Source organism: Eimeria acervulina, genomic scaffold (genome assembly GCF_000499425.1).
Source record: "Eimeria acervulina Houghton genomic scaffold, Eah_scaff23, whole genome shotgun sequence".
Classification (NCBI taxonomy): Eukaryota; Apicomplexa; class Conoidasida; order Eucoccidiorida; family Eimeriidae; genus Eimeria; species Eimeria acervulina.
Window position 1 is genome coordinate 66,769 of NW_013550001.1, and position 15,000 is coordinate 81,768.

At 51.3% G+C, this 15,000-nt stretch overlaps 7 protein-coding genes across 7 annotated transcripts in view; 4 read left to right on the forward strand and 3 right to left on the reverse strand.

Moving 5' to 3' along the window:
* Positions 1 to 242: 242 nt before the first annotated feature.
* EAH_00005590 (hypothetical protein) lies at positions 243 to 1,218 on the reverse strand (the record flags this gene model as incomplete). The annotated part of the gene is made up of 2 exons (XM_013396456.1): positions 243 to 569; positions 1,210 to 1,218. 2 exons carry the CDS (start codon positions 1,216 to 1,218, stop codon positions 243 to 245), a joined length of 336 nt encoding a protein of 111 aa, XP_013251910.1.
* A 486-nt stretch (positions 1,219 to 1,704) lies between these two features.
* Positions 1,705 to 2,742, forward strand: EAH_00005600 (hypothetical protein; the record flags this gene model as incomplete). Its single annotated transcript, XM_013396457.1, has 2 exons — positions 1,705 to 1,808; positions 2,586 to 2,742. The coding sequence occupies 2 exons, from the start codon at positions 1,705 to 1,707 to the stop codon at positions 2,740 to 2,742; spliced, it is 261 nt and encodes an 86-aa protein (XP_013251911.1).
* A 403-nt stretch (positions 2,743 to 3,145) lies between these two features.
* On the forward strand, positions 3,146 to 4,584 carry EAH_00005610 (hypothetical protein, conserved; the record flags this gene model as incomplete). The annotated part of the gene is made up of 5 exons (XM_013396458.1): positions 3,146 to 3,230; positions 3,518 to 3,661; positions 3,817 to 3,956; positions 4,093 to 4,381; positions 4,535 to 4,584. 5 exons carry the CDS (start codon positions 3,146 to 3,148, stop codon positions 4,582 to 4,584), a joined length of 708 nt encoding a protein of 235 aa, XP_013251912.1.
* A 275-nt stretch (positions 4,585 to 4,859) lies between these two features.
* Positions 4,860 to 6,099, reverse strand: EAH_00005620 (hypothetical protein, conserved; the record flags this gene model as incomplete). The annotated part of the gene is made up of 2 exons (XM_013396459.1): positions 4,860 to 5,058; positions 5,444 to 6,099. The coding sequence occupies 2 exons, from the start codon at positions 6,097 to 6,099 to the stop codon at positions 4,860 to 4,862; spliced, it is 855 nt and encodes a 284-aa protein (XP_013251913.1).
* Positions 6,100 to 7,071: 972 nt separating this feature from the next.
* EAH_00005630 (CAM kinase, CDPK family, putative) lies at positions 7,072 to 9,549 on the forward strand (the record flags this gene model as incomplete). Its single annotated transcript, XM_013396460.1, has 3 exons — positions 7,072 to 8,410; positions 8,880 to 9,275; positions 9,371 to 9,549. The coding sequence occupies 3 exons, from the start codon at positions 7,072 to 7,074 to the stop codon at positions 9,547 to 9,549; spliced, it is 1,914 nt and encodes a 637-aa protein (XP_013251914.1).
* Positions 9,550 to 10,628: 1,079 nt separating this feature from the next.
* Positions 10,629 to 11,459, reverse strand: EAH_00005640 (hypothetical protein, conserved; the record flags this gene model as incomplete). The annotated part of the gene is made up of 1 exon (XM_013396461.1): positions 10,629 to 11,459. One exon carries the CDS (start codon positions 11,457 to 11,459, stop codon positions 10,629 to 10,631), a length of 831 nt encoding a protein of 276 aa, XP_013251915.1.
* Positions 11,460 to 14,720: 3,261 nt separating this feature from the next.
* Positions 14,721 to 15,000, forward strand: part of EAH_00005650 (hypothetical protein, conserved) — a gene marked incomplete at both ends in the record, with an annotated part of 5,816 nt that continues 5,536 nt past the window's right edge. The window contains one exon of the mRNA XM_013396462.1: positions 14,721 to 15,000. This exon is cut by the window's right edge and continues 458 nt beyond it. Within this exon, the coding sequence (XP_013251916.1) occupies positions 14,721 to 15,000 (280 nt within the window).

The following is a 15,000-nucleotide window of genomic DNA, read 5'->3' on the forward strand; positions in this document are numbered from 1 at the left end:
TATATATATATATATACGTCTGTAGATGCATATATACAGATATGCTTACTTCTAAGCGTATGCACATATATATATCTATATAATATGTATAAGCACAGGCATATATATAATATATATTATAAATATATATAGTATATATAGATTTATATATATTTATTATCTATTAATATATACACCAACTTAAGAGTGACTGCCGGACGGCGCTGCATTTTTTAGTTTTTCTGCACTACGCATTTTTGCTTCTAAACGTGCTGCTGCAGCAAAACATGTTGCTGTTGCTGCAGCTGCTGCAGCAAAACATGTTGCTGTTGCTGCAGCTGCTGCAGCAAGACATGCTGCTGTTGCTGCAGCTGCTGCAGCAAAACATGCTGCTGTTGCTGCAGCTGCTGCAGCAAAACATGTTGCTGTTGCTGCAGCTGCTGCAGCAAAACATGTTGCTGTTGCTGTTGCTGCAGCTGCTGCAGCAAGACATACTGCTGTTGCTGTTGCTGCAGCTGCTGCAGCAAGACATGCTGCTGTTGTTGCAGCTGCTGCAGCAAGACATGCTGCTGTTGCTGTTGCTGCAGCTGCTGCAGCAAGACATGCTGCTGTTACTGTTGCTGCAGCTGCTGCAGCAAGGCATGTTGCTGTTGCTGTTGCTGCAGCTGCTGCAGCAAGACATGCTGCTGTTGTTGCAGCTGCTGCAGCTGTTATGCAGGTCGCTGGTGCTGTTGTTCAGGTGTTTGCACTCTCTTGTTTGTTTTATTTAATATAATTTATTATTTTATTTAATATAATTTATTATTATTTGTTTATTCTTTTAAAGTTTCTGCATTTACTTTCTTTTATTTTACTTATTTTGTTTCTCTCTTTTTATTTGTGTTTTTGTTTATCTCGCTGTGTTGATATAATACGTTTTATTTAACTCTTTTTTATTTAATTTTGTTTTAATCTATTTTTTATTCTTTTGTATTCATTTACTTTATTTTATTTAATTTATTTTGTCTATTTTCTTCTATTTCATTGTCGCTGCGCCCGCGGTCGCTCTGGGGGTGCTGACGACTCTAGACAATCTACAGCTAGCTGCAGCTAGCTACAGCTAGCTACAGCTAGCTACAGAAGAGTTTGCCTTTGGAGTTGAATGCTTGGCTTGGTAGTGCTGCAGAGCTACTGGAGCAGCAGCAGCAACAGCAACAGCAGCAGCAGCAGCAGCAGCAGCATGATGCAAACCGGCTGCATTTCATTAGGTTGCTACACCGCAACAATAATAAAAATAAATGCATTTTATTGAGTAAAGATAATAAAAATAATTTATTATTTATTATTTATTTAATTTATTTCGTTCTTCTGAATGCTGCAGCAAACAGATAAAGTAGTAGAGCCATTGGTTAGGAGCGGAGAGGGCCGTGGGGTGTATGTGCAGCTGCGTCTGCATATCTCTGTTACAAAATGCAGAAAAAATAATTAAAAGAAATTTGAAATGCATTTAAATAAATTAAAATATGCATTTTAAATGTAATTTCCTTTTCTTTTAAACCCCCGTTGGTGCTGCTGCTGCTGCTTGAGCGGCGCTGCAGCAGCAGCTCCAGACACCTGAGTTGCTGCTGCTGCTGCTGCTGCTGCAGCAACAGCACTTTGTTGCATTATTTAACTGAAATATCCTTTGTATTGATTCCTTATAAGTAGATATTTAAATAAAAGGGTTTAGAGGTGTGTTTCTGCACGATGGAAGCAGCAACAGCAGCAGCAAAACCGCTCTCAGGAGCAGCAGCAGCAGCAGCAGCAGCAGCAGCAGAGGCATCAAAGAAAGGACAGAAAGTATGGCCTTGGTCAGACTTCTCTAATGTAGATGTTTCATTATTTGCTTCTGAAGGTCTTTCGCTTGAAAAGTTATGTTTATTAGAGCGACCAACGCATACAAAGATAAAAAATAGAAGCTGCCTATACACCCCAGCCATCAAAGGAGATCTAGCGAAAGCAGCAGCAGAAATACTCAACTCTCAAACCAAAACAATTGTGCTGCTGCTAGGAAGCAGCAGCAACACCAACATGTGGCCGCCTACAGACACAGACACAACAGGAGGCGCATGCGCCCTCGCTGCTGCACTGTGGAGACTGCACAAGCACGTTATACTCGTCACAGGTAACCCTAAACCCTAAACTCTAAACCCTAAACCCTAAACCCTAAACCCTAAACCCTAAACCCTAAACCCTAAACAACCCTAAACAACCCTAAACCTTAAACCCTAGACAACCCTAAACAACCCTAAACAACCCTAAACCCTAAACCCTAGACAACCCTAAACCCTAACCTTTATACCCTAAACAATCCTAAGCCCTAAAATTAATACTTTAAGCTCTGAAATTTATTTTCTAAACCTTATACCCTAAACCCTAAACCCTAAACCCTAAACCCTAAACCCTAAACCCTAGATACTTGTGCATAAAACAAAACTGATAGATTCTTTTCTACTAGCCTAACGGTTAATGGTTGATGATTTAGGGTTTAGGGTTTATGCAGCGTCCTCTAGCTTCGGCCCGGGCGCGAGAATGCTCCATTAGGGTTTAGGGTTTAGGGTTTAGGGTTTAGGGTTTAGGGTTTGCAGGCCGGGGCGAGGCAAGGAAGGAGAGTACTGGGCGCCTAATGTCACGAGCACTACCCTCTGGCAGGCCGACTTCTCGCTGTTGTTTGAGTGGAGCAATGAGGTGTCTGTACACCCCAAACGCAAACGCACCACCACCATTGGCTCCCTTGGTACCTAAACCCTAAACCCTAAACCCTAAACCCTAAACCCTAAACCCTAAACCCTAAACAACAAACAACAAACAACAAACAACCCTAAACAACAAACAACCCTAAACAACCCTAAACAACCCTAAACAACCCTAAACACTAAACAACCCTAAACCCTAAACACTAAACAACCCTTAAAAGCCCTAAACCCTAAAAAACCCTAAACCCTAAACAATCCTAAACAATCCTAAACAACCCTAAACCCTAAATCGTGAAGGCCTCCAGAAACAAAAATACTTCTGCACCAGACAGCGCTGAATAGGTCAAACCATAGAACGCTCCTGATAATACGAATATTAAACCCTAAACCCTAAACCCTAAACCCTAAACCCTAAACCCTAAACCCTAATGTGCTCAGGCAACGAGTTGGGAATGGGGCGGATAAAGGAAGCGGTGAAAGAAAATGTGCAAGACGGAGAATGGCTCGCTACTGATGTAACAGCAGACTACACCATCAGTAAACCCTAAACCCTAAACCCTAAACCCTAAACCCTAAACCCTAAACCCTTAGCAATGAGCAATACGCCTGAAGCCGTAAACCGTCAATCTTCAATCCTAAACCCTAAACCCTAAGCATGAAACCCTAAAACCTGAACTCTGAACTCTAAACTCTAAACTCTAAACCCTAAACCCTAAACCCTAAACCCTAACTTTGGTTCTGTTTGTATGCAGTCGCAACCACGGCTAACCACGGGGCGTACGGGTTATGCATAATGCTGGCATGGGCTGCATACCTTTGCACAGAGCAGCAGCAGAAGCAGCAGCAGCAGCAGCAGGAGCAGCAGCAGGATGAGATGCAGCTGCTGCAGCAGCAAGCGGAGGCGGTGGAGATGCTGCTGCCTCAGGTGTGGGACCAAGCAGCCATTCTAGAAACCCTCGTCAATGAAGGTATTTCTATTCACTTGCTGCTGCTGCTGCTGCTGCTGTTGCTGCTGCTGCTGTTTCTGCTGCTGTTGCTGTTTCTGCTGCTGCTGCTACATTGCACTTCCCGCAGCAGCACTTTCTTATACAGTACATCACTTTGCTTCGTTCATCCCCTGCAGTACCAGCAGCAGCAGCAGCAGCAGCAGCAGCAGCAGCAGCAGGCGGACACCCACCTTCGCAAGCAAACCAAAACTACCACCACCAGTACCAGCAGCAGCAGCAGCAGCAGCAGCAGCAGGAGCAGCAGGAGAAGTGTGGGGTGTATGTGCAGCTGCTCGTTGTGGGGTGACTGGCCGTCGAGGGAAGCTGGTCGGAGGTATATCAGCTGAAGAAATTTGGTGCAGCTTAAATGCAGCAGCAAGAACGCTAAGAAACCACTTTGCTGTCAAAGCCAGGCTCCTTCACAGTATCGTCATCCTGCTGCTGCTGCTGCTGCTGATGCTGATGCTGCTGATGCTGGTGATGATGCTGCTGATGATGCTGCTGATGATGCTGCTGATGATGCTGCTGATGATGCTGCTGATGCTGCTGCTGATGCTGCTGCTGATGATGCTGCTGGTGCTGCTGCTGATGCTGCTGCTAATGCTGATGCTGCTGATGCTGATGATGCTGCTGCTGATGATGCTGCTAATGCTGCTGCTGATGCTGATGCGGGTGGTGATGCTGCTGCAGCTGTTAGTGGTGGTGGGGCTGCTGCTGCTGCTGCTGCTGTTGCTACTGCTGCTGTGCTGCTGCTGGGCTTGCTCATTATGTGCTGCTGTTGCAACATCACCATACGCTGCTGCTGCTGCTGCTGCTGCTGCTGTTGCTACTGCTGCTGTGCTGCTGCTTCTGCAGGGCCGCAAGCTGACAACTCAGAAGAAGCTGTTGTGCCCCGCGAGTCCTAAACCCTAAACCCTAAACCCTAAACCCGAAACCCTAAACACTGTATGTTCTACCCCGAGCCAAAACCCTAAACCCTAAACCCTAAACCCTAAACCCTAAACCCGTAAATCTGAAGCCCAAAAAAATAGGTTGGTCAGAAGCCACCGGCTCAGCAGCAGCAAAAGTGCTGCTACTGCAGCAGCTAAAGTGCTGTTGCTGCAGCAGCTAAAGTGCTGTTGCTGCAGCAGCAGCATCCGATGCTGCTGCTGCACAGGAATAAGATGCTGATGTTGCAGCATCACAAGTGCTGCTGCTGCAGCATCATCGTCTGCTGCTGCTGCAGAGTCAATATCTGCTGCTGCTGCAGCACTGCTACTGAAGCATCACTATCTGCTGCTGCTGCTGCTGCTGCACCATCTGCTGCTGCATCATCACTGCCTGCTGCTACTGCAGCGCCAACAGCATCCTCTTCAGCGGCAGCAGCAGCAGCAATATAACTGGTGTTGCAGCAGCAACAGCCTCAACATTGCTGGTGTTGTAGCAGCAGCGGTACCAGCAGCAATATAGCTGGTGTTGCAGCAGCAGCAGCAGCAGCAACATAGCAGGTGTTGCAGCAGCAGCAGCAACAGCAACATAGCTGTTGTTGCAGCAGCAGCAGCAGCAGATTAATCTTGAAACCAAATTCTTTCTGCTTTAAGGTCTTGTATTCTTCCTTTGAATGGTTTGCTGCATCGCTGCAGCTGCTGCTGCTGCATGTGCTGCTGCTTGTGCTGCGGCGGCAGCAGTTTGCTGCTGAGGGGATAGCCCTCAGCAGCAACAGGAGGCAGCTTTAGCTGCCCTTTACACCAAACTAAAACCCCTTTCTTCAGCGCTTTTCTGAACCTCCTGCGAATAGGAAGAGAGTTATAAAACTGCTGCAGCAAAGAGCGAGAGTTTATGCTGCCACCCAGACGCAGCAAAGACACACGCAAGGCTCCTCCTCCTGCTGCTGCTGCTGCTGTGGTTGATGCTGCTGTGGTTGATGCTGCTGCTGCTGCTGGGGCTGGTCTTGTTGCTGTGGCTGCTGCTGCGGTGAGTGCTGCTGTTGCTGGTCCTGCTGCTGTTGTTGCTGCTGCTGCTGCTGCTGGTGCTGCTGTTGCGGCTGATGCGCATGGTGCTGTTGGCGACTCTGCTGCTGCTGCTACACTTGTACCTACTGGTGCTGCACGGCCTGTTGCTGCTGCTCTGGATGCTACAGGATCTGCTGCTGTTGCAGCAGCAGCAGCAGCAGCAGCAGCAGGGCTGGCACTGACTGCTGCGGAGGTCGGCCATCTGTACAACTCTGAGGTGTACAGACACCCCAAGCTTGCTGCTCTTCGTGTGGTGAGTCCTGCTGCTGCTGCTGCTGCTGTGGGTGCATCTGCGCTTGTTGCTGTTGCTGCTGCTGCTATAAATCGGTTTGAGGTCCTCTGCTGCCGCTGCAGCAGAGGCTGCTGCAGCAACAGCCGTTGCTGCTGCAGCAGCAAACGCCGAAGACAGGCACCACCTGAGAGCAACATGGCGGTAGCTCTTGTTTTTGCTGCAGTAGAAGCTGTTGCTGCTTGCTGCTGCTGCTGCTGCTGCTGTTGCTGTTGCTGTTGCTGCTGCTGCTGCGGTTATTGTTGCAGCCGCTGCCTTTGTCTGATAGTTGCTTCATCCATCAGCGTTGCTGCTCCTGCGAGTGAAGCCTCTAGTGCTGCTGTTGGTGTTGCAGGTGCTGTTGCTGATGCTGTTGCTGCTGCTGCTGCTCCTGCTGCTGCCCAAGCCGCTGCCGACAGGGCGGCGCAAGCACAGCAGCAGCAGCAGCAGCAGCAGCAAAGAAGTTGTATTACTCCCTGTGCTGACTTCTCTAATTTGCTTGTGGAAATACACCGGAAGTCACTGACAAATTGCTTTGTTGTTTCCCTGCTGCTGCTGCCGCTGCTGCTGCTGCTGCTGCTGCTGCTGCTGCTGCTGCTCGGGCCTTGCTGCATGCAGCAGCTGCGGGGTATTTGCAAATACATCGGATATGAATATTTATTTTGTTGAATCTGCTGCAGCAATTCAAACCCCACAAGAGGAAATGAGGTTGCGGTGTACAGGGACCTACCGCAAGTCAACGAAGGCTCTGCCTAAACCCTAAACCCTAAACCCTACTCTAAACCCTAAACCCTAAACCCTAAACCCTAAACCCTAAACCCTTACTCTGAGCTTCTCTTCTTCTTGATTTATGACTTCCAGTACGTTAACTTTAATTTTTCCTGCTGTATATACACCCGCGCCCCGTGCAGGCTTGAGGATTAGCAGCAACTAGCAGCAGCAGCAGCAACAGCAATAGCAATAACAGCAACGCGCAGCAGCACATCGTAAGAAGGCCGCACCAGCTGTAGCTGCAGCGGCACCTGGGGCACCAGCAACAGGGACGGGAGCCGCAGCAGCAGCAGCATGAACAGCAGCAAGTTAGGTGCAACAGCAGAAGCAGCAAACGAAGGTGCAGAGGCATCATTTCAAGTATGAAGGAGTCTGCACCGTCAGCAGCAGCAGCAGCACCTGCTGCTGCTGCGCCTGCTGCTGCTCCTGCTGCTGCTCCTGCTGCTGCTCCTGCTGCTGCTCCTGCAGCTACTGCAGCAGGAGCAACAGACTCTGCCGACCCTGCTGCAGTTGCAGTCCAGCCATCAGCAGCAGCAGCAGCAGCAGCAGCATCAACAGCAGCAGAAGGACACATTCGCAAGCGTTTGAAGACGGAAGCCGGCCTTGATGCTCCAGCCCCTTCCAACCCTCCTCCGCCGCAGCAACAGCAGCAACAGCAGCAGCAGAAGCAGCAGCAGCAGCAGCAGCAGCAGCAGCAGAGGCGCACGACAGGAGGAGGCCGCTATGTATTAGCGGACACGTTCTTAGGCGAGGGAACGTACGGTCGCGTAGAGAGGGCCTGGGATCTGCAGCTGCAGCAGCACGTAGCGATAAAGAAAGTAAACTCAGCTACCTGCAGCAGCAGCAGAAGCAGCAGCAGCAGCAGCAGCAGCAGCAGCAGCAGTATAAGCAACAACAAGATGCTGCTTAGACAGAGCGTAGGGCAGGTGGGCCTCCACTTCACAACAATAAGAGAGTTGAAGGTGATGCGGGAGTTGCAGCCGCAGCCTCGCCAGCAGCAGCAGCAGCAGCAGCAACAGCAGCAGCAGCAGCAGCAGCAGCAGCAGCATTTGATGGGCTTGCTGGATGTATTCACAGAACAAGGAAGCATCTGCTTAGTAATGGAGGAGATGAAAGGCGATATAAGAAGAGCGCTGGACGGCAGCGCTCGTCTATCAGAGCCGCAGGTTAAGTGCATCGTGCTGCAGCTGCTGCAGGCGCTGCAGCAGCTGCATGCGCGGTATCTGCTGCATAGGGATATATCTCCAGCTAATATATTTGTTGCTGAGGGAGGCATATGCAAATTAGCAGACTTTGGTCTTGCAAGGGCCTTTGCTGCTCCTGCTGCTCCTGCTGCTGCTGCTGCTCTTGCTAGAGCACAGCAGCGCCAGCAGCAGCGCAAGCAGATGCAGCAGAAACAACAACAACAACAGCAACAACAACAGCAGCAGCAGCAGCAGCAGCAGCAAGGTCAGCAGCAGAGTCCTTCCCAGCCGCCGAACTCGTCCTCTCAACAGCCGAAACAGCAGCAGCAGCAGCAGCAGATGATGATGCAGCAGCAGCAGATGCTGCTGCAGCAGCTAGGCAGCAAACGCGAGCTAATGACTCCTAAAGTTGTTACTCTGTGGTATAGGGCCCCCGAGTTGTTGTGGGGTGCAGACAGATATGCAGATAAAGTTGACCTTTGGAGCGTCGGCTGCATCCTCTTCGAACTCATCACAGGTTCAATCTCCTGCTGCTGCTGCTGCTGCTGCTGCTGCTGCTGCTGCTGCTGCTGATCCTGCTGCTGATGCTGCTGATCCTGCTGATCCTGCTGATGCTGCTGATCCTGCTGATCCTGCTGATGCTGCTGTTCCTGCTGATGCTGCTGAGCCTGCTGATGCTGCTGTTCGTGCTGATGCTGATCCTGCTGCTGCTGCTGCTGCTGATCTTGCTGATGCTGCTGATCCTGCTGATGCTGCTGTTCCTGCTGCTGATGCTGCTGTTCCTGCTGCTGCTGCTGTTGCGGCCGTAGCTGCTGTTTCTGCGTGTTAAAGTTTTGTTGCTGCTGCTGCTGTTGGTGCTTCCTCTCTCCCTTGCTGCTGCTGCTGCTCATCGACTGGGAGAGGCCTTCTTCTATCCGTCACTTCTACTGTCTGTGCTCTTTTTGCTGCTGCTGCTGCTGCTGCTGCTGCTGCTGCTGCTGCTGCAGGTCGCGCTTTGTTTCCAGGTTCGAATGATGTCGATCAACTCTGCCGCATTTTTTCTCTTCTAGGAACCCCACAGCCTGCGCCGCTGCAGCAGCAGCAGCAGCAGCAGCAGCAGGGCCACAGCAGGAGCAGCGGTGGGCAGGGTGGTGCTGCTGCAGCAGCACCAACAGCAGCAGCAGCAGCAGCAGGATCTCTTCCTCTCTGGCCTAATGTTGATTCGCTGCCGTCTTACTTCGCTTTCTCTGCTGTTGCAGCAAAGAATCTAAAGCAGCTGCTGCCCTTCAGCAGCAGCAGCAGCATTGATTTGCTGCTGCAGCTGCTGCAGCTGGACCCGAACAAGCGCATTTCTGCTGCTGCTGCGCTGCAGCACAAATGGTTTAGAGACAGCCCCCCGCCCTGTAAGCCGCATGAATTACCCTTCGACTTTCTCAAACCCAAGCATACAGTCTAATCAACCCTGCTGCTGCTGCAGCTGCTGCTGATGCTGCTGCAGCTGCTGCTGCTGATACCGCAGCAGCTGCTGATGCTGCAGCAGCCAATGATGCTGCAGCAGCTGCTAATGCGGCAGCTGCTGATGCTGCTGCAGCAGCTGCTAATGCGGCAGCTGCTGATGCTGCAGCAGCAGCTGCTGCTGAAGAGAAGCCCCCTGTGGGGCAGGCAGCAACACCGTGAGTAGCAGCCAAGGGAGCTGCCGCTGCAGCAGATGTTGCTGCACGTGTTGCTGCTTCGGATGCTGCCGCTGCAGCAAATGCTGCTTCTTCAGCGCAGCTGCTGGCACGTGATTTTGCTGCAGCTGCCTTTGCTGCAGCACCTCGCGTTGGCTGCCTTCAGCAGCAGCAGCAGCAGCAGCAGCAGCAGCAGCAGCAGCAGCAGCAGCAGTGTTTTGCATAAATTGTTTTATCTATTTTCTTAATCCGTGCCTTTGCTGTTGCTGCTGGAGCGTCACGTCTTAGAGAATTTAAGCAGCTGCTTCTACAGCAGCAGCAGCAGCAGCTGCTGCTGCCTCTCTCTAGTTAATGTTTGCTGCTCTATATATCTAATTTATACGTCTCTATGTCTGTCTGTTTCTCTATATTTGCTGCTGCTGCTGCTCTCTATACCTACACCCACTGCTAATGCAGGACCACAGAAGCGCAAGCAAGTTAAAAAGCGGCAGCAGCTGCTGCTGCTGCAGCTGCTGCAGCAAAAGCTGTTCTGCAGCAGCGGCAACAGCAGCAGCAGCAGGGACTGCTGCTGCAACTGCTGCTGCTGCTGCTGCTTAGCTTGATGCAGCGCCTGCTGCTGCCAACCGCCGCAGCAGCAAGCGGCCCCACACCTCCCTCCCAGCTGCAGCGCAGCAAGTGCTGCTGCAGCAAATGCCGCTGCTGCGGCAGCGCTTGCTACTGTAGCAATTGCTGCTGCAGCTGCTGCAGCAGCTGCTGCTGCTGCACTCGGGAGCGGAGGCACGAAGCGGGGAATAAACAAAATAAGAGGTGCTGCTGCTACACACAATTCCAACGTGGAGCAGCAGCAGCAGCAGCAGCTGCTGTTGCTGCTGTTTCTGCTGTTGCTGCTGCTGCTGCTGCCCTTCTGTATATCGGCTGAAGGGTGGGGAGAAAGCGACAAAGAGATTGCTGTCTGTACTACTGCAGCATGCGCTGCTGCTGCTGCTGCTGCTGCTGCTGCTGCTGCTGCTGGTGCTGCTGCTGCGGCTTCCGCTGCTGCTGCTGCTTGAAGAGGAGGAGCATGCATGTACATGCTTGTTTCGGTGATTACTCGCTGCCGCTGCTGTCTCTTGCTGCAGCAGCAGCAGCAGCAGCAAGCTCAACCCCAACAGCGAAATCAGACGCACCGCATGCAGAGCAAAGCACATAGTCTCCGAATTTGCTGCCAGCTGTATGCACTCTACCACACTGCAAGCAGCGCAGCAGATGCAGCCTATCAAGCCTTGCTGCTGCACGCTTGCGTTTCCTGCTGCTGCGGAGGCCCCCTGCTGCTGCTGCTGCTGCTGCTGCTGGACCCAGCTTCTCTACTTCCTCTGCAACACCCCTCCAACTACGACCTTTAAACGGCAGCAGCCGCAGCACGCGACGCCCCACAGAGTCACCGTCCGCTGCAGCAGCAGCAGCAGCAGCAGCTGCTGCTGCTGCTGCTGCTCCTGCGGCGCCAGATGCTGCCGCTACTGGAGCCGGGCCCTGTGGCGTTTGCTGCTGCTGCAGCTTGCACTGCAGCAGCAGCAAACTGCGCAGCTCCTCAGCCCCCAACCTGGAAGCTAACTGATATAACGGTGAGCAATAAGCTGTATCTGCTGCAGCAGAAGCAGCAGCAAACTGACGAGGAAGCCCCTCACCTAAGGCAGCAGCACCCTGGGGGGCTCCTGGGTAAGGATTTACACGGGTAATAGAACGCGGGCGAGAGACGCGGAGAGGACCTGCTGCTGCACCTCCTGCAGCAGCAGCAGCAGCAGCAGCAACAGCAGCAGCCGCTGCTGGATGGTGCGGGGGTGCAGCAGCTTGATCATCTGCAGCACTATCTGCTGCAACCCCAAGGGCGCCCCGCTGTCTGGAGACCCGAGGGGCGAACCTTCCCGCTGGGGGCTGCATGCTGCTGAAGCTGCTGCTTCGTGCTGCAGCAGCAGCAGCCAGTTGTTGCTGCTGCTGCTGCTGCAAGGCAGCAGCAGCCAACGCCCAACCCAACAAGACACGGGGCCTTCCTGCTTTGCTAGAGGAGGCCCCTAATACCAACCAGGCAAGCTGATGCTGCTGCTGCCGCCGCAGCTGCTGCTGCTGCTGCTGCTGCTGCTGCTACTGCTGCTGCTGCTGCTGCTGCAGCTGCTGGTGGACAAGGGGGAAGCCAATAGACGATAGGAGCCTTTCTAGTGCGTAAACAGATTGATAAAAATTGTTCGGAATGCTTCTGCTGCTGCTGCTGCAGCTGCCGCTGCTGCTGCTGCGTCGAATGCTCCTTGTGCTGCGGCCGCAGCTGCTGCTGCTGCTGCTGCTGCTGCTGCTGCTGCTGCCCTTCAAACCAAAGAAGCCTCTCGGAGCCAACTGGAAGCCCTGCTGCACACGGCGTTTAAAAGAAAACAAAGAAAGGACGCCTACAGCAAGGTAGGCCTGCAGACTTTGCTGCTGCTGCCGCCGCTGCTGCTGCTGCTGCTGCCGCTGCTGCTCCTCCTGCTGCACCTGGATGTGCTGCAGCAACAGACAAGGCAGCCGGCCGGAAGCACAGCAACAGAATGTAATAGGAATAGTCTGTGAGGCATAACAGCACAGCAGCAACGGAGCAGCAGCAGGGGCTCCCTCTCACGCGTGCTGCTGCTGCTGCTGCTGCTGCTGCTGTCGTGCTGCACGGGGTGCTGCAGCAGCAGCCAGTAGGAATTGCTGCAATTGCTGCTCGCACTAGCCCTCCTTCTACAAAAACAAAAGGGGTTTAAAACACAAACCCCTAATCATAGAAGATTATTAAGGGCTTTTAAGGCGAACTAGAGCAACGTCATCAGCAGCAGCAGCGGCAGCAGCAGCTGCGGCTGCTGCTGCAGCGGCTGCAGCAGCTGCTGCTGCGCCGGTATTGCTGCGGCTGCTTTCTGCCTGCGGGGCTGCAGCACCAGACAAATAAAGAGCAGCAGCAAGAGCTGTAGACAAGGAAAATGCTTCAATAAATGCAGCAGCAGCAGCAGCAGGTATTGAGTTGTGCTGCTACAGTTATTTTTGCTGCTGCAGGGAGGCGAGTAAGGGGACAGTAAATTAATAAGCTGCTGCTTATTTGCTGCAGCAAACAGCAGGCTTCTTAATGAATAAACCCTTAGAGAGAGGTTTAATATAAACCCTATATTGTATGTTGGGGGCCCCGCTGCAGCAGCAGAGACAGAAGAAAGTTTTTAGCTGCTGCTGATGTGCAGCAGCATTGCTGCTCTGTGCTTAGCAGCCTAAGAGGAGACAGAAGAAGCTGAGAAAGGAGACAGCTTGCTGCAGCAAATGCAGCAGCAAAGTCTATTCATATGCATGCTAGAGAGACTGAAGCCCTCGTGCTGCATATATTAACATTATAAACAATAGCTGTTTTTAGGGCTGCATGCAGCTGAGAATAAATTTATCTTCGCCCCCTACCACCTACGGTTTAGGGTTTAGGGTTTAGGGTTTGGGAGCCGGGGAAAAGCGCATTTGTTAAGGGTTTAGGGTTTAGGGTTTAGGGTTTAGGGTTTAGGGTTTAGGGTTTACTATAGAGTGAAGAAAGCCTTCTTTAGGTGTCTCCAAACAGGACGCAGATTTATTCTCCTGTCTCCTTTCTCCTTCGCTGCAGCTGCAGCAGCAGCAACAGCTGCAGCAGCAGCAGCAGCAACAGCTGCAGCAGCAGCAGCAGCAGCAGTACTAGCAGCAGCGGCACATACACCTGACGTCAAGCAAACCCTAAACCCTAAAGCAGTAAACCCTAAAACCCTAAACCCTGATAATTAATAAAGAGGGCCCAGTAGCAACTAAAGGCTTCAAGAGCTTCTTCAGGAGACAGTTTGAAGTGGAGAGTAAGTAAGAACAAAGAAAGCAAAACCCTAAACCCTAAACCCTAAACCCTAGCCCGTATATTTATTTATATATATTAAGTAAAACTATATTTTGTGCAGTAAATAAATAAATAAATAAATAAAATGTTTAATTTAATAAATAAGCAGCATCTGTTTTATCTCCGGTGTATCTGCACAAAAGAATATTTTTTATGTAAACAATTAAATTAATTATAAACAAAGAGGAGAGAAACCCTAAACCCTAAACCCTAAACCCTAGACCGTACAGTCTTCTCCACTGTACGGTTTAGGGTTTAGGGTTTAGGGTTTAGGAGGGGGTATATGAAGGCTCTTCTTGTAAGCGTTGTAGCTATGAATATAAAAACATAAACAAAGAGAAATACAGCTGCGCTCTGCCTCAGCTTTATTTTTAAGGGTCTGTCTCTGTCTCTTGAACAGATTAGAAGGTGTGCGGGGCTGTACACATACATGCATGCATGCGTGCATGTGTACATGTACATGCAGCAGCAGCAGCAACAGCAACAGCAGCAGCAGCAGGAGAGGCTACTGCCTGTAGCAGCAGCGCGGCTACCTGTGTCTCCTCTTCCTCCTCTGTTATATCTGTGCATGCATGCATGCATGCATGCATGCATGCATGCATGCATGCATGCATGCATGCATGCATGCAGTATTTTGGGTGCATGCAGTAATACTGTAGGTATTGATAGCAGCAGCAAATCTGTATGCATGCGAGGCGATACAGCCGGGAGGCTTTCTTTGTCTTTACCTCGAATTAAAAGCAAAGCATGCATGCACTTAAACCCCTGCCAGCCCCAAAAAGATTGTTTAATATATTTGCTGCTTCTCTCTCTCTCTGTCTCTCTCTCTCTCTTTCTTAGCAGCAATAAACATTGTTCTAATAACAAACCCCGAAGACCCATCATTAAGAAATAGAGGGTCTTAATAGAACAGAGATAAAGAATTAAAAGAAACATAAGTCCCTTATAAACCCCTAAACCCTAAACCCTAAACCCTAAACCCTATTGACCCTACACAGCACAGGGGGCCCCTGTGGGGCTGCCGTAGGGGGCCCCCGTGGGGCCTTAGAGTTTATTGTTTAAGGTGTTTATTAAATTTCTTTTCTTTTTACTCCTCTAGGGCTTTTAATTTAGGGTTTGTTGATTAAGGTTTAGGGTTTAGGGTTTAGGGTTTAGGGTTTAGGGTTTGGGGGCCGTGGGCTGGGCCTCCCTTAGTTGTTCCGTCCTTCTACTGCGTTTAAGGCTTTATTCTGCTTTGTGAGGGAGGTGGATGTAAAAGAAAACAAGCATTTAGGGTTTAGGGTTTAGGGTTTAGGGTTTAGGAGATGCTGCCGAAGCGGCAGCGGCTCGAGGGAGAAGGGCCCCCGAGCCCTGGGTGTAGGTCGCGCTGCAGCAGCAATAGCAGCAATAGCAGCAACACTGCAGCAGCAGCAACAGCAGCAGCAGCAGCAGCGGCAGAGGCAGCGGGCCCCTACCCTGTAAATCTGAGTCTTCCTCCCTTAGTCCTTCGATCGCTTCCGCAGCAGCAGCAGCAGCAGCAGCAGCAGCAGCAGCAGGAGCAGGAGAGGCTGCTGCCTGTAGCAGCAGCACGGCTACCGGTGCCTC